Source organism: Protopterus annectens, chromosome 11.part0 (assembly GCF_019279795.1).
Source record: "Protopterus annectens isolate FY-2018-M chromosome 11.part0, PAN1.0, whole genome shotgun sequence".
Taxonomy (NCBI): domain Eukaryota; kingdom Metazoa; phylum Chordata; order Ceratodontiformes; family Protopteridae; genus Protopterus; species Protopterus annectens.
Genome location: NC_056745.1, coordinates 1,197,340,527 through 1,197,367,511, shown reverse-complemented (window position 1 = coordinate 1,197,367,511; position 26,985 = coordinate 1,197,340,527). Strand labels below are relative to the sequence as shown.

The window sequence follows — 26,985 nt, the reverse complement described above, 5'->3', positions numbered from 1 at the left end:
CTTGGTGACTTGTCAGCATACGTCCTCAGAAGCACTGCAGGGATCCCTTGTAAACTGCCTGGAAGGAGACGTGTACGGCCTCTCTACATGTAAAAGAGCAGTATTGAGACCACAACTTGGCAATGAATAAAACAAACAGTCACTGTACCAACATTCTGCTTGCTGCCTTCACAACAGATCTACACAGTGCAATAGTTAACAAGCAGCACAGATAATGATGAAACTATCAAGAAGTGACACTGATAAAACAGACTTGTCGGATAAAGGAACTTTATTAAAAAGCAGGTAATAAAACAAAATGTAGAACTGCAACCTAGCAAGTAAAAATGACCCTTCAACATCCCCTTATTCCTCCAGGCCTTCTCTCTCTGAAGACGGTCTCTATCAACTATATTAAATCCTTGCACCATAAGCTAAAACCCTGCTCTCCCTCTTTTGATAGTCTACCACCACTCTTTCTTCAGAAAGAGCAAACTCTCATGCCCTCCACATCTCCATACTCATCAACCCCTCCATTACAATTTGGAAACAATTCTATACTCTACCCATCCACAAAGGGAGGCAATTCCTCTGAACTTGCCAACTTCAGGCCAATCGCTATTCTATCCCCCCTTTTCAAAATATTAGAGAAATGTGTTCAAACACAAATCCTTCACTACCTCTTACAAGAAAACTTACTGCCATAAAACATGGCTTTTGCCCAAAACATAGCACCTCCACTGCACTCGTATCCTTCTTAAACACTATATATCCAAAGTCAGAGACAATAACAAACTCATCTCTAGCCTATTCCTTGACCTCACAAAAGCATTGGACACCGTTTCCCACCCGCTACTGCTGGCCAAACTCTCTGAACTTAAACTATTCACTTCAGCTATCTGCTGGTTCACTAGTTACCTCACGGATTAACTTTAATCAGTTAAATGGCTCTCTACGTCTCCTGTCCTACCTGTCAAGATGGGAGCACTTCAAGGATCTATCCTTGGCCCATTACTGTTTAACATTTTTGCCAACCAACGGTTTACATCTTGCCCTCAGTCATCACTCGTGCAATATGCAGATGACTCCAGTGTCATCACCATAGCAGACTCCCTTTTGAACCTAAATATTATCACACAAAAATCCATCTTATCAATTGAAAACTGGCTCACCAAGAATCAGCCGATTCTAAATCCAAATAAATAAAATAAAAAATTCCTGCTTTTTACTCACAAAACTACGAACAAAATCTTCTTTCTTAATCTACACCCATCACTGTTCAATCTCATACCAAGCTATAGGAGTTATCATAGATGACAAACAAATCTCCAGTAATATCAAGAAAACCCATCAAAAACTTAGACTTCTGTACAGAAACAAAAACATTTCTCTCCAGCAAAGCTAAAATTTCCCTATTACATGCATACCTTCTTCCTAGCCTATTCTATGGCTCACAAATCCTCACCAATCTTCAGACCACTCTCCTATCAAAATTATGATACACTTGCAATAAAACTCCGCTGATCAAACCTACTACTCTCACCACTGTCTTGCTCTTAAAAGTTTAAACTGGTTAGAATTTCCCCGTCAACTGCTTCTCTCTTGGCTTCAGATCATACATGCTATATTGTACACACTCTCTCCTCCTAACCTGACATTGCCTCGCCTGTCTCTCTCTATATCCCTCCAAGGTCTCCCCAAAGCTCTGACCAAAACCTCCTCCAGATCTACAAATCCAAAAGCAAAATAGGGCAAAACCCAAAGAGCTATTCCCTTCCTCAACTTTGGAATAAACGTCCTCTAGATATCAGAAATATTAATCATCCACAAAATTTCAAAACTAAAAAATTTTCTGAATAATACACAGATTTGTCACTGTATTGCCCTCCATGACTATTCCACCTACTACTTTCATCCTCTCCCTTACCTACCCCCCCTTACTTCTCCTTATGCCCACACTTTGGCGGCACTTCGACTTTCTGCTACTACTCGACCAATGAGACGTACACCTATCAGAGTTCTACTTAAGTGAACTATACATCAACCACTCTTACTCCCACAAGGGTATTTCTCATATATGTACTTATCCTCAATTACAGAGATTGTACTGCTTGATTCAGTGGTACAAGTTTGTATACAATTTCTGATGTGTAAATAATGTAGGTCATTATTAGGTTTATGCTTTTTTTATATTTTACTTTATCACTGTATTAGAGAAAGGGGTTGGCGAAGAAGAAGTGGGATTGTCAGAGAGATGAAGAAAGTAGACAGGAGTATAAAGAGAGGAGGTGCATGGCAAAGAGAGAGGTGGCCAAGGATAAGGCGTATGAAGAGTTGTATGAAAGGCTGGACACTAAAGAGGGAGAAAAGGACATGTACCGATTGGCTAGACAGAGGGACCAAGCTAGTAAAGATGTGCAGCAGGTAAGGGTGATAAAGGATAATGAGGGAAATGTACTCACAAGCGAGGAGAGAGTGTGTTGAGCAGATGGAAAGAGTACTTTGAGGGGCTGATGAATGAAGAGAATGAGAGGGAGAGAAGGTTGGATGATGTGTGGATAGTGAATCATAAAGTGCAGTGGATTAGCAAGGAGGAAGTAAGGATAGCTATGAAGAGGATGAAGAATGGAAAGGCTGTTGGTCCAGATGACATACCTGTGGAAGCATGGAGGTGTTTAGGTGAAATGGCAGTGGAGTTTTTAACTAGATTGTTTAATGAAATCTTGGAAAGTGAGAGGATGCCTGAGGAATGGAGAAAAAGTGTTTTGGTACCGATTTATAAGAATAAGGGTGATGTGCAGAGCTGTAGTAACTACAGTGGGATTAAACTGATCAGTCACAGCATGAAGTTATGGGAAAGAGTAGTGGAAGCTAGGTTAAGAAGGGAGGTGATGATTAGTGAGCAGCAGTATGGCTTCATGCCAGGAAAGAGCACTACAGATGCGATACTTGCTCTGAGAGTGTTGATGGAGAAGTACAGAGAAGGTCAGAAGGAGTTGCATTGTGTGTTTGTGGACTTGGAGAAAGCATATGACAGGGTGCCTAGAGAGGAGTTGTGGTATTGCATGAGGAAGTCGGGAGTGTCAGAGAAGCATGTAAGAGTGATACAGGATATGTATGAGGGTAGTGTGACAGCGGTGAGGTCTGCGGTGGGAGTGATGGATGCGTTTAAGGTGGAATTACATCAATGATCAGCTCTGTGCCCTTTCTTATTTGCAATGGTGATCAGACAAGAATCCCCGTGGACTACGACATTTGCAGATGACATTGTGATCTGTAGTGAGAGTAGGGAATAGGTGGAGGAGACCCTGGAGAGGTGGAGATATGCCCTAGAGAGAAGAGGAATGAAGGTCAGCAGGACTAAGACAGAATATGTGTGTGTGAATGAGAGGGAGGATAGAGGAATGAGGAGGATGCAGGGAGTAGAGGTGGCGAAGGTGGATGAGTTTAAACACTTGGGATCAACAGTTCAGAGTAATGGCGAGTGTGGAAGAGAGGTGAAGAAGAGAGTACAGGCAGGATGGAGTGGGTGGAGAAGAGTGTCAGGAGTGATTTTTGACAGATGAGTACCAGTAAGAGTGAAATGGAAGGTCTACAAGAGGGTAGTGAGACCAGCTATGTTATATGGGCTGGAGACAGTGGCATTGACAAAAAGGCAGGAGTCAGAGCTGGACATGGCAGAGTTAAAGATGTTAAGATTTGCACTGGGTGTGGCGAGGGTGGACAGGATTAGGAATAGTATAGAGGGTCAGCCCAGGTTGGAAGGTTTGGAGACAAAGCCAGAGAGGCAAGATTACGTTGTTTTGGACATGTGCTGAGGAGGGATGCAGAGTATATTGGGAAAAAGATGCTAAGGATGAAGCTGCCACAGGAAAAGAGGAAGGCCTAAGATAAGGTTTATGGATATGGTGAGAGAGGACATGCAGGTGAATGGTGTGACAGAGCAAGATGCAGAGGACAGGAAGAAATGGAAACAGATGATCCGCTGTGGTGACCCCTAACAGGAGCAGCCAAAAGAAGAAGATTGCATTTACTACTCAATATGTTTGTAATACTTGTGTAGAGCTTTTCTCCCGGGCCTCAACTCAGTTGGACAAACCTAGTCAACAGATGTCAAATAAGTCATCTTCTTCTCTTTCAGCTGTTCCTGTTAGGGGTCGCCACAGCGGATCATCTTTTTCCATTTCTTCCTGTCCTCTGCATCTTGCTCTGTCACACCAACCACCTGCATGCCCTCTCTCGCCACATCCATAAACCTTATCTTAGGCCTTCCTCTTACCCGGCAGCTCCATCCTTAGCATCCTTTTCCCAAAATACTCAGCATCCCTTCTCAGCACATGTCCAAAGAATGCAATCTCGCCTCTCTGACCGTCTCCAAACCGTCCAACCTGAGCTGACCCTCTAATATACCGATTCCTAATCCTGGTCCATCCTTGTTACACCAGTGCAAAATCTTAACATCTTAAACTCTGCCATCTTTAACAGATGTCAAATAAATATCAAAAAATCTTGATGAACCTTTTGGAGGGGTGTCAAACAATAGCTGATTATGTCAGATAATGGAAGCATAATTGTTCAAGTCATATTAGTAAATATTTGAATAATCACTCCTGCAGTAGCAGCAGTAACTAGATGGGTTACATCTACTAAAGATATAATAGCCAGCCAGTTCTCAAAGCTTAAGGGCACCTTCCATGCACCCAAACCATTACCAGTTCAAGCAGAGTTGAAGAAAAATAACAAAGGTGAGGGACATGTTAGGGGACCTCCCTTGGGTAAAATACGTTTTGAAATAGTAAGTGGTTATCAGCAATCAAAAGAAAACAGAGTGTCAAATAGAATAGTGACTTCTGATGACCAGGTGGTAGTACACAGTGGCTGTATAGCCTTGAAATGATGGTTTTAAGGTATGTACTTTTAGTCACCACCTTGAAAATTTCGAAATGGCTACCTAAGCCACATTCCACCTCTCCACGATGCAGTACTGAACATATTTTGTTTTTTTCTGAAACTGTTTCATTATGGCTCAGTGGATCCGGTCTTATTTTTAGTGTGGCAGTTAGCACAAATAATGAGGGATAGCAGCCTCTTCCTGTGGTAAAGGGTTTGATGTGCCTACTGTATGACTGAGTAAGTCACTTAATCTGGACTGCATGCCTAATAACTACCTATGGAACCACACACACACACACACACACACACACACACACACACACACACACACACACAATATAAAAAGTGTAAACCCCTGTTAAAATGCCAGGTTTTTGTGATTATAAAAAAATGAGACCACAATAAATAATTTCAAAACTTTTCCGACCTTTAATGTGACCTATAACCTGTATAATTCAATTGAAAAACAAATAAATCTGTTGGGTGGAAAAATATTAAAAATAAAGAAACATACAATAAGTTTGTTGCATAAGTGTGCACTCCAAGCAGTTGCAGTTATAGTCACCTCTGCCCCCAGAGTCATTTTTGTCAGTATCACAGAGCTGCACTTCCCCACAACTTTTCTAGCTAGCCTGATTGAGATAGTTCTCTTGAGACAATGTAAGAATTGTCTCATGTTGTCTGACAATCAATTATTACTCAAACAGCATAACAGTGTGTGTGCATATATATATATATATATATATATATATATATATACACATATATATATATTTATATATATATATATATACATATGCATACATACATACATACACACACACACACACACACACACACACACACACACACACATACACACACACACACACACACACACACACACACACATATATATATATATATATATATATATATATATATATATATATATTTTATATACACAGACACACACACACATATCCTTGGAGGCATAAATCTCTCCCACGGTAAACTCTGACACCAAAATCAGCAGCAGTACGCTATATATCACACCTCTAAGGCCATCACAACACACACAATCCATCATATGGTGCGGTTCTAAAGATTAATTTGCCTAAACTTCAAAGATCTCCAAAACACAACACAAATGCACTCCGCATATTAAGCATACTTCCACACAAAGCACAAGAAGTCGCAAAGTCACAGATGCTGAATCCATATGGCAGACATCAACCTATCCAAACATTCTTGTTAAAGGTGATGCCTTTGTAAGGCATACAGATGTGCCCCTTACAGGCTGACCAAGGAAAGTGACTGTTAGGATCTGTCAGATGACCTAAGAACTCAAGTCCTTCAATAACAACTACAAGTATGACTGCCACAGTTCATGCTGGTGTCAATAACTTGACGTGTACCTCCATGGATCCTATGATGAGAGACATGGAGCTCTTAGACTGTGTCCAAGGCAGGTATGAGCCAGTAACTCCTTGTGCTTAGGGCAAAGAGCAGCATTCTACCTTGTTCAAGGATGATGCTGCAATATCAGCAAAAAGTAATAGACTTCAATAATTGGCATCATTCAAAGAGGATCCATTATTTGTCAGTTTGGGAGGATACGATCAACAGACCATGCTACATCAACAGGGATGACCTGCATCTGTCCCCTCTGGGGTTTTGATTGTTGGCAAAGACATTGCCCATTCCCCAAAGTACTTTAGGCAATGCTAACCTGACAAACCTACCAATAATAACAAAACAAGCAAATGAAAAAATATGAAGGTGTTACGGATCAATGCTAGGAGCATGAAGAAACTCCACTCCCTACAAGCCCTTCTCACCCTGAAAGACACTGTCAACTGTCTAGTGAAACAGACATGGTTTAAAATAGCAGAGAGGACTGCAGCTATGCAGGACTACATAATGCCTTCCACACGTTTAGACCAGCTTACTGCACAGGAGGGAAAAAGGTAGAGGTACGTCAGTCTACATTCAGAAGGGACTCGCATAAAGACTGGTAAGGAAGCATGAAGCACTAGAGTTTCTTTATGTCCAAATAACCAAGGTCAAATCCAAAAAGGCCAGTACTCAAGTGAGACGTTAGTACAGACTTTTAAGCCCAAAAGGACATCCACAGACCGGTTTCTGCCATAAGCCTTTTTCAATACGTTACACAAACTTAAACTCAATCACATTTATACAGAATAAAATATCAGCAGGTTCATACCATCCAATCAGTTAACAGCTATTACAGATGTTCATTCAACCCAGGGGAAAAAAGACCCCCTAATTTAACAATCCAAGTTTTTTCTTTTTTATTCAAAATATTGTGCCAACCAGCTTTAAAATTTCTCTTACCAAAATCTTTATCAATAATAAATTTAAATTGTGCAGTAGGATGTTTTACAGTGTGCTTGTACAAAGCATTAGTTGAACATTTAGTTCTAATATTACCAAGATGTTCAGAAATACTTAAATCTAATAGGTCTAGAAGTCTGACCTACATAGAATGCTGAACATGTACACAACTAAATAAACCACCCAATCTGTACTGCAACTGGCAAATCTATTAATGTTAAATATGCGAGACGTATTTTTACTAGTAAATTCCTTTGTTTTGCATATATGCCTATAAAATGAACAGTGGCCACATGGAAAACATCCCACCAATATTCGACCGCCCAAAGTACCCTGAACAGTATTTACAGATGGTGTTTTGTGTTGATAATGATTAAAAAAAAATCCACCTAAGGTTTTACCTCTCCTGAAGGAGAAAAGTACAGTTTTGTACCTACCACAAATGTAGATGTCCGATAGGAATGCATCTGCAGTCCTTACAAATGGGTAGTCCTGTCGTCAGGCAGCCCTTCGGTCGGCCGGATTCCAAAGTCTGGGTCTGGCTTCGGCTGGTGTCGCGCTTCACCCGACGTCATAGCTGCAGTTTTTCGGGTATAAAGGCATCAGCCGACGCCATTTTCCTCAGTGTTTCTTGCCCCAGATGCCAGGTGCACTCTTGGATGGCTAAATTTGGATAAATGCCAATGTTTCCAAATAGTAGAGAGCAAACACATAAAATAAGCATGTATGTACATATATACAAACAAATACACCATAATAGATCCCCCCCAAGCTAGCTGAAGGATGGCAAATACCCTAGGAGTACCACAGAGGGAAGGTGGGTGGGTAATCCTGACTGCAGATGCATTCCTATCGGACATCTACATTTATGGTAGGTACAAAACTGTACTATGTCCTTCAAGGATGCATCTGCAGTCCTTACAAATGGGTAGAATACCATAGCTAAACTAGGGGAGGAGGAAAAAAGGAAAGATTATGGTGTAGTTAGGATCCCTTGCAAAACAGCAGTGGCAAAACCTGCTCGGGATCTAAAGTATAAAGGTAAATTGTAATGCTTGGCAAATGTATGCACGGAGGTCCAAGTAGCAGCCTCTATAATGTCCTTGGTAGCCACTCCTCGTAAGAAAGCTGTGGTAGTGGCTGTAGCCCTTGTGGAGTGAGGCCTGATGTTCTCTGGAGTTTTCTTTCCATAGTAGGAGTAACAAAATCTAATGCAATTTCCTATCCATTTGGAGATTGTCTGTTTTGAAATTGGTTTTCCTTCCTTTCCTGTTGCATATGCTACCAGAAGCTGGTCAGTTTTTCTATTGGACTTGGTCCTGTCCAGGTAGTAGCGTACATCCAAGGTATGCAACAGTCTTTCTCCCCTGTTCTGAGGGTTGGGGAAGAATGTAGGTAGGTGGATAGCCTGATTTAAAGACACTCTGGATACCACCTTAGGCATAAATGTAGGATTTGTTCTCATGGACACTCTATCTTGATGGAAGATCAGGAAGGGTTGCACTGCCATTAATGCCTGTAGTTCAGAGACCCTTCTTGCTGAGGTGATTGCCAGTAGGAAAGCAGTCTTCCAGGATAAGTATTGTAATTCTGCTGTTGCTGCTGGTTCGAAAGGGGGAAGTGTCAATTTTTCTAGCACAAAGTTCAAGTCCCATGCTGGCAATGGTGGTTTCCTGGGAGGTTTTACATTTTTTATTCCTCTCAGAAACTGCCTGAGCAGAGGATGTGAGAAGACAGGAGGATCCAAGCTGTATTCTGCTGAAATGGCTGATGCATGTATCTTGATGGAAGAATAGGACAGGAGATTCATGTATCTTGATGGAAGAATAGGACAGGCCTGTATGGAAGAGCTCTGCCAAGTACTCCAGGATGTTGGCTATGTTTACCAATGCCACATCTTCTCCCTTTGCAGTACTCCAAATGAGATATCTTTTCCATTTTGCTGCATAATTCTTTCTTGTTGAAGGTCTACGAGCCTCAAGGATTATGTCTTTAACCCTTTGGGATAAATTTGGGTTAATTGTTCTTATGTAATGTTCCAGGCAGTTAGCTGCAGAGTTTTCAGGTTTGGATGCAGGATGTTGTAGTTGTTCTGTGTTAACAGCAATGGGATCAGAGGTAGTGCCCATATTTGTTCCCGAGACATGCTCCTCAGCAATGGGTACCAATGTTGCCTTGGCCAGTCTGGAGCTATCAGAATGATCCTTGGACGTTCCTCTTGGATCTTCAAAAGCACCTTGTGCATTAAAGGAAGTGGTGGGAATGCGTATGCTGTCCGGTTCTTCCAACTGAAAGATAGGGAGTCCACCTTCCAAGCAAGTGGGTGGTACGTCCTTGTGCAGAATCTCTTTAGCTGGTGATTGAGTGGGGATGCAAATAAGTCTATTTGTGGTAATCCCCATTCTCTTGTGATGGCTTTGAAGATGTCCGGATGCAGCATCCATTCGTGGGCATCCGTGGTAGTTCTGCTTAGTATGTCTGCTAGAATGTTTTCTTTTCCCAGTACAAAAATTGCTTGTAACTGAATGTTGTAGCTCAGGGCCACATCCCATAGGTCCAGTGCCAGCCGGCATAGAGGGTATGAATGTGTGCCTCCCTGTTTGTTGATGTACCACATAACTGTGGTGTTGTCTGCCCTTATCATCAACTGACCTTCTTGGAGAAATGGTCTGAATGACTGGATTGCCAATTTTACTGCCAGCATTTCCTTTAGATTTATGTGCAGGCGCAGCTGGTCTTGAGTCCATAAGCCTTGTATGCACTTGTCCAGCATGTGTGCCCCCCAACCGAGGTCTGATGCATCTGTCGTGATGGTTTGGCTTGGTTGACTGTTGCAGAAGGGCAATCCTGTGTTTGATTGACAGGCCTGAGCCCACCATAGGAACTCTTGCTTCAGGCATGGGATTATTGGAATTTTGGTTTCTAGGCTGTGCTTGTGTTGAGACCACAAATTCTTTAGGTACCACTGTAGCTTTCTCATATGCAGCCTGGCATGAGGGACCAGAATTATGCAGGATGCCATGAAGCCTAGGGCTTGCAGTACTTTCCTTGCAGTTAGATGGTTCTGCTTTGTTAATGCCAAGAAGTAGAGAGGTAGTTGCTCTTTCTTTTCTGCAGTTAGGAATGGCATTTGTTTTGATGTGTCCAGCTCTGCACCCAGAAAGGTTATTCTTTGGGATGGAATCAGACTTGACTTTTTTATATTGACTGTATATCCCAGGGCTTGCAGCAGGTAAATGACTCTTTGTAAGTCTTCTGTTAGCTTGCTTTTGTTGTCCGCTTGTATCAGGCAGTCATCCAGGTAGGGGTAAATTTGGATTCCCTGAAGTCTGCAATGAGCAATTACTGATGCCAGGCATTTCGTGAATACTCTGGGCACAGTAGATAAGCCAAAGGGCAATGCTGAGAATTGATAATGCTCTGATCCTGCAAGAAATCTGAGGTATCTTCTGCAATTTGGTCGTATGGAGACGTGCAGGTATGCCTCCTTGAGATCTAGAGTTACCAGCCAAGACTCCTTGCCCAGCATGGGAAGGAGCTGCTGTAGGGTCAGCATTTTGAATTTTGGAACAATGAGGAATGTGTTTAAAGCGAACAGGTCGAGAATAGGCCTCCATTTGCTCTCTTTTCTTGGTACCAGGAAGAGTCTGGAGTAAAATCCCTTTCCTTGTTCCATAGATGGTACCTTTTCCACAGCTCTCATTCTTAATAATTGAGATATTTGCTTTAGAGCTTCTGCCCTTTGAGTAGGTGGTAGGTTTGGCATTCCTCTCTTTGCTGGTAGAGTATGGAAATGGAACCCGTAACCTTGGTCTATAGTTTGCAAAATCCATTTTTCCCTTGTGATGCAATGCCAGTTCTTTGAAAATAATGTTAGCTTTCCGCCTAAGGGTGCTTCCAGTTGTTCCCTGGTAGGCGGTGCCACAGCCAAGTCACTGTGATTGTGTTGTTGTAGTGGTGGTGGCTGCGTCTGTGCCTCGCTGGTTGTTACCTTGTCACTGGCGTCCCCTGTAGGCACCCCTGGATTGGTTTCTGCCTCTTGAACGCCTATTCCTGCCTCTCTGTGTCTTAGAGGAGTCTGGAAAGGACCAATTCTTGGAGGGCCAGTTCCTGCTAAACCTTGGAGGTTGAACCTGTAAGAAATCTTTCACTGTTTGTACAGATTTCGCCTTCTCTTCCATCTTTTTTAGTACCTGCTGTGCAGGGGAACCAAATAAATTGACTTTGTCCATGGGAGCATCTAAAAGCTTTGATTTGACATGGTCTGGTAATGCCTGCTCTTTCAACCATGCATGTCTCCTGATAACTGTGCCAGTCATGGCTGATCTAAAGGAAGCCTCCAGTGCATCATAGCCACATTTTAAAGAATGGTTACTAACCTGCTGTATGTTATGTACCATTTCCTGAACGTATTTCTTATCTAAAGATTCTTCAGAGGACAGTTTTTTAGTTAACTGGTCTAGCATAAACTCTTGATATTGACTCATATGAAATTGGCAGTTCAAAGCCCTAGCTGACAAAGTAGCAGAGGTGTAAACTTTTTTACCCCATCGCTCTAAGGACCTGGATTCCCTTTCAGAGGGGAGGGGGTTTTTAGTAGATGTACTTGCTACAGCTTTAGGGCCCTGGGAGATGGTCTCTGGATCTGCAAAAGGAGCCTTGTATAAATGGTGATGAGTGTCCGGGACCCTGTAGAACCTATCGGGCTTAGCAGGGGCCGGAGGTAATGAATCAGGAGCAGTGCAAGCATCATTAAATGCATCATCTACAACAGAAAGAACAGGAGGTATAGCTAAAGGCCTATGCTGTGGCAAATGTAGAAAGGTTCTAAGCCTTTTTCTGGAGTCTGAGAAATCTTGGCCCTGCCACTGAAATTGTTCCCTCATAGCATGCAAGGTTTCCCCAAAGGAAAATTCCTCAGGTGGAGAGGCTGAAGGAATGGACTCTTCAGCATCAGAGTCTTCGTAAGGAGAATAAGGAGCCTCAGGAGGGTCTGTATGTTCTGAGTCATCAGAGGAATCATCTGTGGATACTGGCTCTGGGGGCTCTGCTCTAAGCCTCTTCTCTGGAGGTGGAAGAGAGGTCCTGTCTGGATGAGGATGGGATCCACGAATTAAAGAAATGAGATCCTCAGCCAAAGAAAGCATATGGGAACTGGTGCTGGGCCTGTGAGAGGGGGGCTTGACAGGCACCGTTTTTGAAGCTTTAGCTGCTTTAGCCCTGGCAAAGGCCTTAATAGACATGGCTGCAGGAGGCCTAGCAGCTCCACGTGCAGGGGTTGGAATATCCAAGGGAATAGTGTCTGATAATCCCTGAGAAACCGCAACTGCAGGTTGGATTTCAGAAGCCGATTCCACCAGGTTAGAAGAGGCCTCGGTAGAAGGCATGTTTTCGGCTGGGGAAAGAACCGCTTGCTCGGCTTCAGCCGAAACCGAGACACTCATGGTTGGCTTAACCGCGGTTTCGGCCGAAACCGCGGACCGCGAGTGTCGGTCCTTTTCCCTGCGTTTTTTGGTTATTGGTGAAGTCGGAGGATCCGACGGCATGATATAAGCAAAATCAGAGCCGAAAAACTGTTCTGCAAACTCTGACCGGCGTCTAAGCGTCCGTCGGTTAAAAGAAGCACAGGCTAGACAAGCTGCTACGTCGTGGTCTGGGCCTAAACAAGGTAAGCAGTAAGAGTGGAAATCTTTATGAGGTATTTGTTTCCCACAAGTTAAACAGCTATTCACTTTTTCTGACATCGGCTGAGGCAAGAAAGAGTCCCCAACGGGGTACTTAGCTTTTTAGAAGTCTTCGAAGTAGTATTCGGTAGTAGTAATCTCTGGTTCTGACCGACCGGCACTTGCGAATAGTTTCTGCTTCGGGCGCCACGCGGCAAGAAAGACTGAGGAAAATGGCGTCGGCTGATGCCTTTATACCCAAAAAACTGCAGCTATGACGTCGGGTGAAGCGCGACACCAGCCGAAGCCAGACCCAGACTTTGGAATCCGGCCGACCGAAGGGCTGCCTGACGACAGGACTACCCATTTGTAAGGACTGCAGATGCGATGCATCCTTGAAGGACATAGACATCTTAGACCTAAAAGGTTACTGAGCTTATCATCAACTAACAGAATGTCCCAATGTTGTTGGATAAGGTCCATGAAGCGAAAAGTATTATGGCCATAACTGGTAGTCAAATATTATTTGTTCGAGTTTTATTAGACTGATATTTCAATAAATCTGCTCTATCTAGACGCAGAACCTCCCTACTGGTCTGAAGAATATGAGACTTCGTATTATCCTCGTTCACCAAATCTATCCATTATTTCCTGCTGTTGAGATAAGAACCCCTCATTAGTAGAACAAATTCTACGAACTCTTATGAATTGTGATTTTTGGAATATTTCTGATGATGCATTTCAGATGACAGCTGGAGGCATGGAGTAAAGTGTTAAGAGTTAAATGGTTTACAATAAACAGAAGTTTTCAATGTACCATCCTGTTGTCATCTCAACAGGACATCCAAAACTGAAATACATTCAATATCATGATGTACTGTAAATTGGATGCCCCACTTATTTTCATTCAAATATTGAACAAATTCTTGTAAATATTCAACATCCGACTTCCAAACCATCCAGAAGTCATCCAAAAATCTCTGCCAAATATCTATTTCACCCAGAAAAAGACTATGGCCCTATCCCATGCATGGTTCCCCTCAAATTATCTAAGGTATGATGCCAGTTAGTCGCATTAGTGATAATATATAAATATGGACCACAGGATGGGTAAGACCAATCGATAACCAAATGGGATAGATTTAGAGCACAAAAAAGAGGAAGCTAAGTAGGCTTATAATGGCTCACAAGGGCAGCTAACCTAGTTCTTAACTGTGAATGAAGAATAAAAACTCTTTAGCAAAAAGGACGGTTGTGTACACTTACCATAAATGTAGATGTCAGAGTGTATTCACTGTCGCATTCATCACACCTGGGTTATCCTGCCAGGGGTAGCACTCAAGTCGGCCCGAATACCTGAGGCTTAGTATTTCTGCGTTGGTTGCTGTTGCGCCAGGACTGACATTAGGTCGTCAGTGGTACAAAATCAGGCAGCCAACGCCATTACATCAGTTTTTCTTGCCTCAACTGTCAGGAGCCCCCAAACAGGGAGCTAGGTTATGGTGGAAGACCACCAGTAGAAAGTAAATACCAAAAATTCTCCATAAGGAGAGAGGAAGAGAAAGAGACAAGGAGGATGGAAGGTGGGAAACCAGCACTGCAACAGTGAATACACTCGAACATTTACATTTATGGTAAGTGTACACAATCGTACCATGTTCTTTGTGTTTCACTGTTGCAGTCATCACACTTGGGTTGACTCCCAAAGCTGAAGAAAAGGGTGGAGGCCGTCAAGAAGACTGGAGGCTGGCTAGGATGCCCTGCAAGACTGCGGTTGCAAAACCTGCCCTGGATTTGGAGAAGAGAGGCAGGTGGTAAGGCTTGGTGAAGGTATGAACAGAAGTCCATGTTGCAGCCTCGAGGATGTCCCTGATGGGGACCCCTCTGAGAAAATTTGCAGAAGTGAAGGTTGCCCTGGTGGAATGTGTCCTGATCCCCCTTTGGGGGTGGTTTCCCATGCTATTTGAAGCAGAAATGGATGCAGTGTGCTATCCATTTGGAGATTGTTTGGATATGGCCTTGCCCTCTGCCCCTGTTGTGAAGCTGACTAGCAACTGGTCAGTTTTTCTATAAGATTTAGTCCTATCCAGATAGAATCTGAGCTGTCTGTGCTCATCTGGAGAGTGCAGAATCCTTTCCTCCTTGTTTTGTGGGTTAGGGAAAAAGGTGAGCAAATGAATGGCTTGGTTGAGAGCCACATTGGATACCACTTTATACATGAAGGATGGGTTAGTCCTGAGGGAGACCCTGTCAGCATAGAAAATGATGAAGGGCTCTACAGCCATGAGTGCTTGTAGCTCTGAAACTCTTCTAGCTGAAGTGATGGCCAGAAGCAAGGCTGTTTTCCAAGAGAGGAATTTTAACTCTGCTGAAGCTGCAGGCTCAAAGGGGGGTAGAGTGAGCTTTTCTAACACAAAGTTAAGGTCCCACGCTGGAGTAGGAGCCCTTCTGAGTGGCCTTAAGTTGTTAGCCCCTCTTAGGAACAGTTTGATGAGAGAGTGCGAGAAGAGAAGTGGCTCTGTGCTGTAATGAGCAGAGATGGCAGAGGCATGAATTTTAATAGAAGAGAAGGATAGACCCCTGTGTAGTAGGTCCGCTAGGTAATCCAGGATGAGAATTAGGGAGGGCTGCGCTGTTTCGGCTCCCTTAGCCTGGATCCAGGTGCAAAACCTTTTCCACTTGTCAGCACAAGATTTTCTAGTGCAGGGGCATCCGGCCTCACGTATAACATCCAGGACTTGTTTGCTTAGGCTGGCAGCTTGAGGAGAGGTCAGGGAATAGGCCAGGCTCCCAGGTTCAGGGTCTGCAATTGTGGATGCATGAATTCTCCATTCTTCTGGGTCAGGAGTGTTGGGATCCGAGGTAGGTGCCATGGTGGCAGGGGTGACAGGCTGCGCAGCAGTGGGTACCAGTGCTGGTGTGGCCAGTCTGAGGCAATTAAGATTGCCCTTGGTTTTTCCTCCCTTATTTTGAGCAGTACCCTTGAAATGTGTGGTAGAGTGGGAAATGCATAGATCGAGAGGTTTACCCACTGGAAGGATAGAGCATCTTCTTTCCAGGCCTTGCTGTGAGGTTACCTGGTGCAGTATTTGCTGAGCTGATGATTGGAGTGGGAGGCAAAGAGGTCCACCTTCAAGGTGCCCCATTTCTGGGTTACAAGGTTGAAGGTTCTGTGGTCTAGCTGCCACTCTTGTGGGTCTAGCAAGTTTCTGCTCAAGTTGTCTACCAGAGAGTTTAGGGAGCCTGGCAGGAATTGTGCTAGCAGGTGTATTTGCATGGCTGAGGCCGTGTGCCAAAGGGTCATGGCGTGCCTGCACAGAGGATAAAAGTGAGTCCCTCCCTGCTTGTTGATATACCACATCACTGTGGTGTTGTCCATTTTGATCACTAGAAGTACCAGGGAGATTAGGGGTCTGAAAGCTGTCAGGGCGTGCTGAACAGCTAGCATCTCTTTTTGGTTGATGTGCAGATGTATTTGATTTGGGCTCCAATGGCCCTGAATACACCTGCCGTCCAGGTGTGCACCCCAGGCATAGTCTGATGCGTCTGTGGTGAGGGTCTGGGCAGCGTGGGGTTGTGCGAAGGGAAGTCCCTTGTGGCTGCATGCTGCTGCCCACCAAAGAAAATCTTTCCTTAGACAGGGTATCATAGGTATGATAGTTTCCAGGTCTTGAGAATGTTGACACCAAAGGCTTTTTAGGTACCATTGTAGTTTCCTCATATGCAGTCTGGCATATGGAATGAGTAGAATGCAGAAGGCCATGAATCCTAGAGCTTGCAGGATTTTCCTTGCGGATAACTGGGTTCTGGTGGCTAGTTCAGAGAAGTAGCCTGTCAGGGTAGGCTTGTTTTTCTGGAGTAAGTAATGCCATCTGGAATGCTGCTCCCAGGAATACTATTTTTTGTGTGAGGACTAGTTTTGATTTCTTTTCATTAATAGTATACCCCAGGGAGGTCAGTAGGTCCTTTGCAAAGGTTAGGTGCTCCAAAACCTTTTCCTGTCTGCCTGAATGAGGCAATCGTCTAAGTAGGGGTAAATTTGAATATTTCTTTGTCTGCACAAAGCAATGGGTGGAGCCAGGCATTTTGTGAAAACTCTGGGAATGGTGGATAAGCCAAAGGGAAGCGCAGAGAACTGAAAGTGCATAGATCCTGCCCTGAAATGTAGATATGTCCTGCAAGATTCCCTGATTGGGATGTGTAGGTAGGCCTCTTTTAGGTCTAGGGTGGCTAACCAAGCATCCTTGGAAAGCATAGGAAGAAGCTGCTGGAGGGTGAGCATTTTGAATTTTGGTATCAACAGAAAGGTGTTTAGAATAGTTAGATCGAGGATTGGGTGCCAGGTTGCCCTCTTTTATGGGTACCAGGAAGAGTCTGGAATAGAAACCTTGGCCTATCTAGTCTGCAGCAACATGCTGTATTGCCCTCATGGACAGCAGGGAATAGACTTGCTTTTTGGCTTCTGCCCACTGGTTTGGAGGAAGATCTGGGAACCTTTTTGGGGATGACAGTGTGTGGAAATGACATTTGTATCCCTGGGACACTATGTTGAGGACCCATCGGTCGTTGGTAATAGAGGCCCAGTTGTTTGCATGGAAGGAGAGTGTTCCTCCTAGGGGCATGAGCAGGTGGGCAGAGGTAAGGGGTGGAAGTGTAAAGTCATTGCGAGTTCTTACCATAAGGGCATGGCTTAGCACTCCCTGTTTTTAAAAAGGAAGAACTCCATTGCTTAGACCTCTGCATTCCCTGTGGGCCTGCTTTCCCTGGGTCTTGGCTAAGCTGGCCTGGAGGGGGCCGGAAAGGGCCAGTGCTTGGAGGGCAATGCCTACTGAACCCTCAGAGGCTGGACCTGTAAAAAGTCTTTAACTGTCTGCACAGATGTAGCTTGTTCTGCCATCTTTTTTAAGACCTCTTCTGCCTTGGTGCCAAACAAATTGTCTTTGTTCAATGGTGCATCCAATAATTTTGATTTGACATGGTCTGGCAAGATCTGTTCCTTAAGCCAAGCATGCCTTCTAAGGACAGAACCAGTGACTGCTGCCCTGCAAGATGCTTCTAGGGCGTCAAAGCCACATTGAAAGGTGTGCTTAGTAACTTGGCTTGCAGAATGCATAAGCCCTTGTAATTCTTTACTTTCTGCACAAGCAGGAAAGGAAGATATTTTTTATTTGAGGAGTTCCATGGTATGTTGCTGATATTTCAGCATGTGGAACCGACAATTTAGTGCTCTTAACAGCAAGAGTTGCAGAGGTGTATACTTTCTTACCTCATCTGTCTAAAGCTCGGGAATCCCTGTCTGAGTGGGTGAGATTCTTAGCTGAGGTTGCTTTAATTCCTTTAGGTCCTTGGGAGATGACCTCTGGGTCAGCAGTAGGATTTTTGAAAAGGAATTTGTGAGCATCAGGGACTCTCTAGTACCAGTCAGGTTTCCTGGGAGCAGGAGGAAGGGTGTCAGGATTCAAACTGGATTCCATAAAAACATCATCCACAACATCCAGGACAGGAGGAATGGCTAAAGGTCTGTGCTGTGGTAAATCTAAGAATTCCCCGAGTCTCTTTTTTGACTGAGGATAGTCCTGACATTCCCATTGGAAATGCTCCCTTAAAGTATGTCAGGTTTCACCAAATGAAAAATCCTCGGGAGGAGAGGCAGAAGGAATGGATTCCTCTGCATCAAAATCCTCATAAGCAGAGAGGGGTTGCATGTCTTCATATTCAGAAACCTCAGAGTCATCAGACTCCTGTTCGGATAAAACTACTGGGGACAAGTCTCTTCCTTTTGGAAGGGATAGCCTGGCTTCTCCCAATAAGCATAATAAGGTCTTCTGCCATTTTAAGCATTTGAGATTGAGGCATGGAAGCAGGTGGTTGAGCTTGGGTCGGTTTTTTAGATGTAGTTCGTACCCTAGGCCTTAGAAACTCGGTAGTTTTAGAAAGAACTGAAGACGCGAAAGAAGTCGTTGGTTTGTGTCGAGTATTGGTAGTACGAAGAACTTCCTCAGAAGCCGGTGCCTGCTCAGCAGCTCCGGACCCACCCAAAGTAGAGACATCCACAGGATCCTTAGTCGAAGAAGAGTCTTGCGGCATACCGGACTCCAAACAGGTCTCAATAGCGGCCTGCGAATACACAGAAGCAGGCATCAGGGGTTGCAAAAGCACCTCACTGGGGACCAGAGAACTGACGACTAGCTTAACGGACGCGTCATCAGCAGTTTTGGACCTGTGCAGTGTCTCTGTCTTTAAAGAAGAACACAAAATACACCAGCACAATTACACCAGCAACTCAACTCTTTTTAATACAGCAACAGTGATCTGGCAGTTCGCCTTCAAGGATCAAAGTAGTACAATTTCAGCTGGCTTAAATATACAAATGCAAACAGCCACTTAAGATCCAATTAATTAAATAATTAGTAGTTAATGCAATTTAGTTTAAACTTTTCATTTTTTAAACATATAATACATAATATATAAAATATGTATCAAAATTCGGTACTTACATATTATCACAACCAGATTTCCGAAGTGCACTAATTCGTCATGTTTCTGCAGAAACAGGTTGCTTAATCTAAAATGGGGTATGTAAAGTAGTAAGTACTACTTTGTCACAGCGGGAATGAGGCAGGAAGAGGAAAAATGGTGACAGTTTGTACTTCTGGGTGACGTGCCTCATTTCTTTCACAACTCCGCAGTGGTGCACTGCTTTCCGATTCAGGCATCCTCATTATCCTGTTAGCCAAGGGCTAGTGACTCATGAAATACACAATGACTTTTCATGGCCAGTAGTAACCAAAAGCAAAGGTGCCTGTAAGGAAAAGTAAGTAACGGCTCAATGCTCGTTTGGGGAGTGCTGCGCAGTGACAGATTACTACAAAGGGTACATTCCTGCTTAGGGATCGTGTCCGTTTCCAGTGCACAGGATTGTATACATACTAACACTTTAAATAAATGGGTTTAACTGTTTTTTAAAGGCAGTACAGCTTTTAGCAAGTCCTGTGTCATACACAGCAAGTAAATAGCATTACAGAGAAAAAGGCAGGGACTTATGTCTGTAAACCTCCACAAACAGGACAGCAATTTTAAATCAGTACTTCCAAGTATTTAGAGTGACTAGATGTCGGAAAACAGCATAGCTTGAATCAAGCACTAACTCCTTAAATTTTACAATGTTTTCCCTACCTAAATAATGTTTTTAAATGAAGTTAACATTGTCAGTGTAATTCTGCATATATTTATTTTTAAATTTACATAGCGGGAAGCAAGCGGCATTATCGTGAAAATCTGGTTGCAATAATACGCAAGTACCCAAAATTCACATAAAGAATTATATAAAAAATACAAAATTCATATACATAAATCCACACAAGTCACCATGTATAAAATATCCAATTATTATAAATACATTTTACTTAAACTAACAAGACCCTATTAAATATTTTAAATACCTACTTCTTGATTTAAACCATGGGGCCTTAAAGTTTGAAATGTAAATATCATTCTAGTTTCTAACTCCAATAGTTTACCAACAAAATCACCCCTCTAGGCAAGAAAGATTTAGCAAGTAAAGAAAAAGTTAAACCACGATCTGGACCCTCATGCATATCATGAAAATGGTTAGCTATAGGACTCGATTCATTTTTATTTCTTAAGTCTCTAAGATGTTCCAAAACTCGAATTTTAACCATACGTTTTGTCTGGCCTATATACCATTTTATATCAGCGCATGAACATCCCAAAATATATACCACCCCTGTCGATCTGCAGTTAAAATAATACCTAGAACCAAATAATTTCCAATTAATTAAAGTTCCTGACAAATGTTTAGCCCCATTACAAATACTGCAATGACCACAGGGGAAGGTACCCATAGGTAAATTCATGTTAAGCCCCACAATGAAATTATAATTTAATCATTCCTTCAAAATGTTTCCTTTGCTAAATGAAAATGCAACATGTTTGGGGAATAAGTGACCAATATTTTCATCTTCTTTTTATAATCTTAATCAGCATATCAGAAAAGGGAGAAAATTTCGTAACGTAAAATAACTTTTTATTCACATCTCTGTTAACAGAAGAATTACTCTCTCCAAAATTCTCACATTTTCTAGTTAACATTCTTTGTGATTTTTGCATAACATCCCCTAGCATTACATGCTTGCATCTCAATAATCTTTCCTCATCATAACCTCTCTCCTTTAATCTCCTCTCTACATTATCCAATTCCTCCACTTTCTGACTCGTATCACTAGTATGATCAAAAATTATTTTAAATTCAGCACTAGGTAAGGAGTTTAATAAATGTTCTGGATGCATGCTAGTTGCATATAGGAACATATTCACAGAGGTTAATTTCCTATAAGGTTTAAAGCCAATAGCTTCATCATCCCCATACAATGTTGCATCCAAAAAGTTAATGGTTTCTCTACTAAACTCATAAGAGAAAGCCAAACCATGTTCATTGCAGTTTAGGGTCTCAAAAAAATCACAAATATCTCCCTTACAGATAAAGTTATGCTTTATTGAGGACCTTATCTTTATAAAAGGAAGTGGGATATACAAACTTATTTTCAAAATATCCCATATATATTATAGCATATGAGGGCGCATAAGTCGCCCCATAGCTGTACCCTTCAACTGCAAGAAAATTTTTTTCTCAAAGGAAAAATAATTGTGGGTTAGACAGAATTCCAATAGGTTAACCAAAAAAAGCTGTTCTTGGGCCTTCACCTAACATATCCATAATGGCCTCAATTCCCCATCTCAATTTTATATTTGTATATAATGATTTGACATTGACAGTAATCCAATAATAATCACCTTGCCATCTGAGGTTAACTAACTCATTTAATAAATCTTGTGTATTTGAAATATGTGCAGAAACCTTACACAGATATTTTTTTAAATGAAAATCAAGAAAACTGCCTACATTGCTTAGATAGGAACCCGCCCCTGATATAAAAGGCTTTCCAGGGGGCCTCTCTAAATTTGCAGGGCATACATGATAGGGGTAACTGGTTTCTTAACATGCAACTTTTTCACATCTTTAAAAAGTCACGAAAACACAAACGTTTTCCCCTTTCCAATAATCCCAACAGTTCATTATAACTCATAACAGGGTTCCTAGATAAAGACTTGTATTCATCTTCACAACCTAGTATGTCAGCTATAATTTCACAATACATCTGTTTATCCAAAATCACCCAATTACCACCTTTATCTGCACATTTAAAAATAAATTCCATTTTTAGCTTTTTTTAATTTTTTTTGTAAAGCCAGCCACTCATTCTTGGTTAAATTGTATGATTTCTTCTGCTTCAAGAACATACAATGGAAATTACCTTATACACAATTTTCTTAAAGTAATGGCAGGCACATTTATCATAGGCATAAATTTACTATCTACTGGCAAATTAGGTGACTGTAATTTACCATACCCAGTGGCATAACGTAAACTATCACTGTCACCAACATTTTCAAACTCTAAAGTTTCAGATTCATAATCAGAGACATTACATCATCTTCACATGCAATAATGTCTTCACATTCATCATTATTTCCCATGTTGTTTGCCACTTCATTACATACATTTTTCCCAAAATATACAATTAATAACAGCTTTCTGCAAAATGCCTTTAGCTCAAAATATAGGTCGACTAATGAGGGTATAAATGTGGGTACAAATTTACTGCCTTTAAGTAATACAGCCTTCATATCAGAAAGACTAAGCTTAGATAAATTAATAACATGCATAACTTGTGCATTGTACTCACAACTAGAAACTACAGGTTCATAGATTAGTACTAGGCTAACTGCCCCTGTGAACCATTTTAAGCCTAGCCAATTACCCTTGTGAGACTCAAACCCTGCACCTTGTGTTTGTAAGACAAACACCTTAACATCAGGCCAGCCTCCCAACCCATGTCCATTATTTAAAGCGGTTCCTTCTCTTCCCGTCTCCTCTCCCACGATTCGTTTGGTTCGACTGAAAAGTACGATCATTACAAGTTGCAGCCTGATTCACATCTTCAGCTTCCGAAGCCAAAGACACAGCAAAAGAAACAGATTTAGTTCCATCCTGCTCCGCAGCTGATGCACTACAGTGCTTCTGACTATTTCTCACCTTTGACCTGCTTTGTCACGACTCCCATTGCCATGAGAACAGTATACCAGTCTCGTAGTCCTTCATAACGCGCAAGAGCTTATTTCTCTTACGCTGGATAATTTCAGTCTCCAATTTAGAGACCCTTTCACTTATTGAGGACATCTGCACTCGATAACAGGACTCCTCCACCATCTCATCCTGTAAGTGCAGAATCTTCGCCTTCAAATTTATCATGCGCCCTCACATTACGTTTGATTAAAATCTGAAGCCAAGTCAAAGTGCATTGCAACGAAGCCAGTTTCCACTCCTCAGATAAATCACTCTCTTCCTCTGTAAAATTTGTGGCAGGCAACCGATCAACACACAACCCCCTCGGGGTTAAATTCAGACTTCCATATGCGTGTCCAGAAACAAAGCAACCTCCTTCGACATAAGTCTTTCCAGTTGCAAAAAATGCCCCTCAGAGTCATGACTGTTGTTAACATTCCATGGATCCATCTGTGCAAATTTTTTTCTCTCGTTCGCTCATCATATCAGCAAAATTAAGCAACCCAGGCATATCAATGAGCCCAGGACCCACAGCTGCTTGCGACATGCTGATGCTGGTACTGGTGTTAAAAATTATACCAAACAAAACGAAAACCAGACAAAGAACACAAAATACATCAGCACAATTACACCAGCAACTCAACTCTTTTTAATACAGCAACAGTGATCTGGCACCTTGGCAGTTCGTCTTCAAGGATCACAGTAGTACCAATTTCAGCTGGCTTAAATATTCAAATGCAAACAGCCACTTAAGATCCAATTAATTAAATAATTAGTAGTTAATACAATTTAGTTTAACTTTTCATTTTTTAAACATATAATACAGAATATATAAAAATATGTATCAAAATTCATATAAAGAATTACATAAAAAAATACAAAATTCATATACATAAATCCACACAAATCACCATGTATAAAACATCCAATTACTATAAATACATTTTACTTAACTAACAAGACCCTATTAAATATATCTGTCTTTATCCTTATTTTTTTTGTAAGATCGGTAGTTGGATGGCTTACCGAAGCCATATCGGAATAGGAGGACGGACAGCTAAAATATTTAGCTACAATAGGGGCCCGATGGTGTATAGTTCTGGCGTTGAACAAAGCACAAAAGCGACAGCGAGGGACGTCGTGGTCTGGGCCTAAACAGGTGCCGCAGCAAGAATGGAAGTCTCTGTGTGGTACTTGCTTTCCACAGGCGAGACAATTGTTAACATTTTCTGACATCGGTTAGAGCAAGAAAAAAGGATCCCCAATGGGGTACTTAGCTTTAGAAGACTTCAACTTCAATTTGGAAATGAAAACTCAGGTAGCAGCCAACCGGCTCTCATGCATGCTTCTGCTTTGGGCTCCTCGGCAAGAAAGACTGATGTAATGGTGTCGGCTGCTTGATTTTATACCACTGACTATCCGACGTTATCCCTGGAGTGACAGCAACCAAATCAGAAATACTAAGCCTCCGGTATTTGGGCCGACTGAGGGCTACCCCTGGCAGGATAACCAAGTGTGATGACTGCACCAGTGAAACACAAAGAACATCATAAAACACTATAAGCAGCACTCAGATGCCTACAGCCTCATCATAAAGTGGAAAGTCATGTACTTTCCAATAACAACAAATCTTTATGAGCAATGTCCCTCCACTTCAAAACAGCAGGCATGGTCACAGCAAATGAAATTTACTTAGCACCTAAAGGGCTCTTCCAAAGCTTTAGCACTTATCATTCTCAAAGCACCACACCTCCCCTCTCCTCTTGGAATCAAGTCTGTCCAAGTATAAATGACAGTCATCTCTCTGCATACCTTTCTACCAAGAACCTTAGCCATACCCTGTAAAGGCCTCCGGGCACAGCTGACTGGACACAAAGTGGAAGAGAAAAATCAAAAGGAGGGGGAAAATGGAAAAACAGCTCAGGAGGAATGAAATTCCAAGATTTTCTTATTTCACATGATCCAGTCAGTTTCCTTCATAGGTCTTGAGTGGCATTATGACAAACTATGTTAGAGAATGATGGCTCAAAAAGAAGACTTGGACCTTAAGATGTCATCCATATACAGTCTCTTCCAAAAGCCTACAGTGAAGCCCGTATTACAGCAGTACAAATGTATCACACTGAAGAATTTCTGAGGGGCCAAAGATGTAGACAGGTCTTGCAGAATGACACCTCGATTCACTTTGTATTTGCTTACCCTTCTGGATCTAGCATTAAGGCAGACATTCACCTGGTCAGGGAACATTACATATAGTTTAGCCTAAAGACTAAAAGCTTGTCATCTTTTCTATAATTCCTGCTTCTATGCATGCAAAATTTTACCTGTGAATATCTAGACAATATAACGTGCATTCACACTTGTTAGAAACTTCATGAAAAGAATACTAGGAAATTAAACAGATACAGATAAGATCTGAGGCTACTTCTGGAGTAAAAGCCGGACTGGTTCTCAGATATAGCCTACCTTTTTATCTTCATGAAAAGACAGGTGTGGAGGCCGAGAAGAAAGACCCAAGAAGGAATAGGAGCTTTATAGTTTGTGTTTTTTTTTTTCTTACCAAGCCCACCTTTCTAAGAAAGGCCTTGCAAACATTCATGGATGCCAAGGTAGTAGAATTAAATCCTTTGTGAAAATTGGAGATACCTGCCAAACGTACCATAACAGCAGAAAACCTGAATCTTTTGTCAACAATGACTGCAAAGAATTTATGAATAGAAAAAACTGGTGCAGTGAAAGGATCTACCCCTTGTTGGGTCACTGACCAATTTTATCTACTTCCCTTTGCACATCTTTCTTGTGGACTTTTTTTTTTGGCTGCCATTAGGATTTGGACCACCCTGGTGAGTATGAACTGTCCCTGGTCATAAAACAAATCACATTTAGCTTAGAGAAATGTAGGACTAGATGAGGGTTACTGGACAAGCGGGCAAGGAGGCCCAGGTGAGGCTCAAGAGAAGGTGATCAGGCAATGCCACAATAGTACAAACCATACTTGTCTGTGCCAGAAATGAGCTAAGAGCGTAGGGGAATTTGAGAGATGCATTTAGTAATCCCAGGGGCTACTGGCAGACAGTGTCCCCTGTGTGTGTGACCTGTGGAGGGATGACAGAAAAGTTGATGAATTATGTGTTTGTCAGAGATTCAAAAATATCCCAGTTGTAGAGGATGCGTGCCATAACTAGACTCCGGGACCACATGTGCACCATCAAAAGGCTCTTGCTATGCCGGACCACTAAACAGCTGGCTTGAGGGGGGATGAGCATTGACATCAAAAGGTGATGAGAACTGATTGTACATTTTCAAGGCCTCGTGGCCTTCAGACAAAGGGGATAGGGTCTGGTGTCACTCACCTTTTGATGTACTACACTACAGATTTCAAAATGAATATCAATTGCACATTGGAGAAGCAGGTTCTGAAAGGGCTGCAATGCTAGGAAGGCCACCCTCATCTCCAAATAAAAGTTTTTTTTTTTTTTTGTCAAATCTATCCTTTGGACATTCTGCCTCCAATGATGCCCCCCACTCCAGAGCAGATACATCAACGGTGACTACTGGGACAGGAGATGTAATGGACATCCCTTCTCTAGTTTATGAGGCTGAAACCATCACAGGGTAGGTCTGCAAAATGCTTTCAAGAGCAAACTAGCTTCAGTCACACAGCCTATCAATGGAGATCATGTATATGCAGACTCCACTCTAAGATCCACCTGCAGTATCTCTCAAAAGGAACAAAATGAATAGTCGTAGCCATGAACTACAAAACATTTGCTTCTAATTCTGCCAATGGACTAGAATACTGTAAGCAGGAACAGCACTGCTGTCTGAAAGAAGTCTCTCACTGGAATGAGGCACTCTAATTTTTGTATTGTAACGCACCAACATGAGGGTCATCCAGGTTAAAATTCAAAGTTTAATGTAAAATATTAAAGCATTTTCGTCCCTAATAAATGGGGACGTCAGAAT

General features: G+C 42.3%; 1 protein-coding gene across 1 annotated transcript in view; it reads right to left on the bottom strand.

Annotated features, from left to right (window-relative positions):
• DLD (dihydrolipoamide dehydrogenase) overlaps positions 1–26,985 on the bottom strand; it is a 1,015,110-nt gene that overhangs the window by 924,153 nt on the left and 63,972 nt on the right. Inside the window, exon 2 of the mRNA XM_044088560.1 lies at positions 2–83. Coding sequence (XP_043944495.1) covers positions 2–83 — 82 coding nt within the window. The remainder of the gene's footprint in view (position 1; positions 84–26,985) is intronic.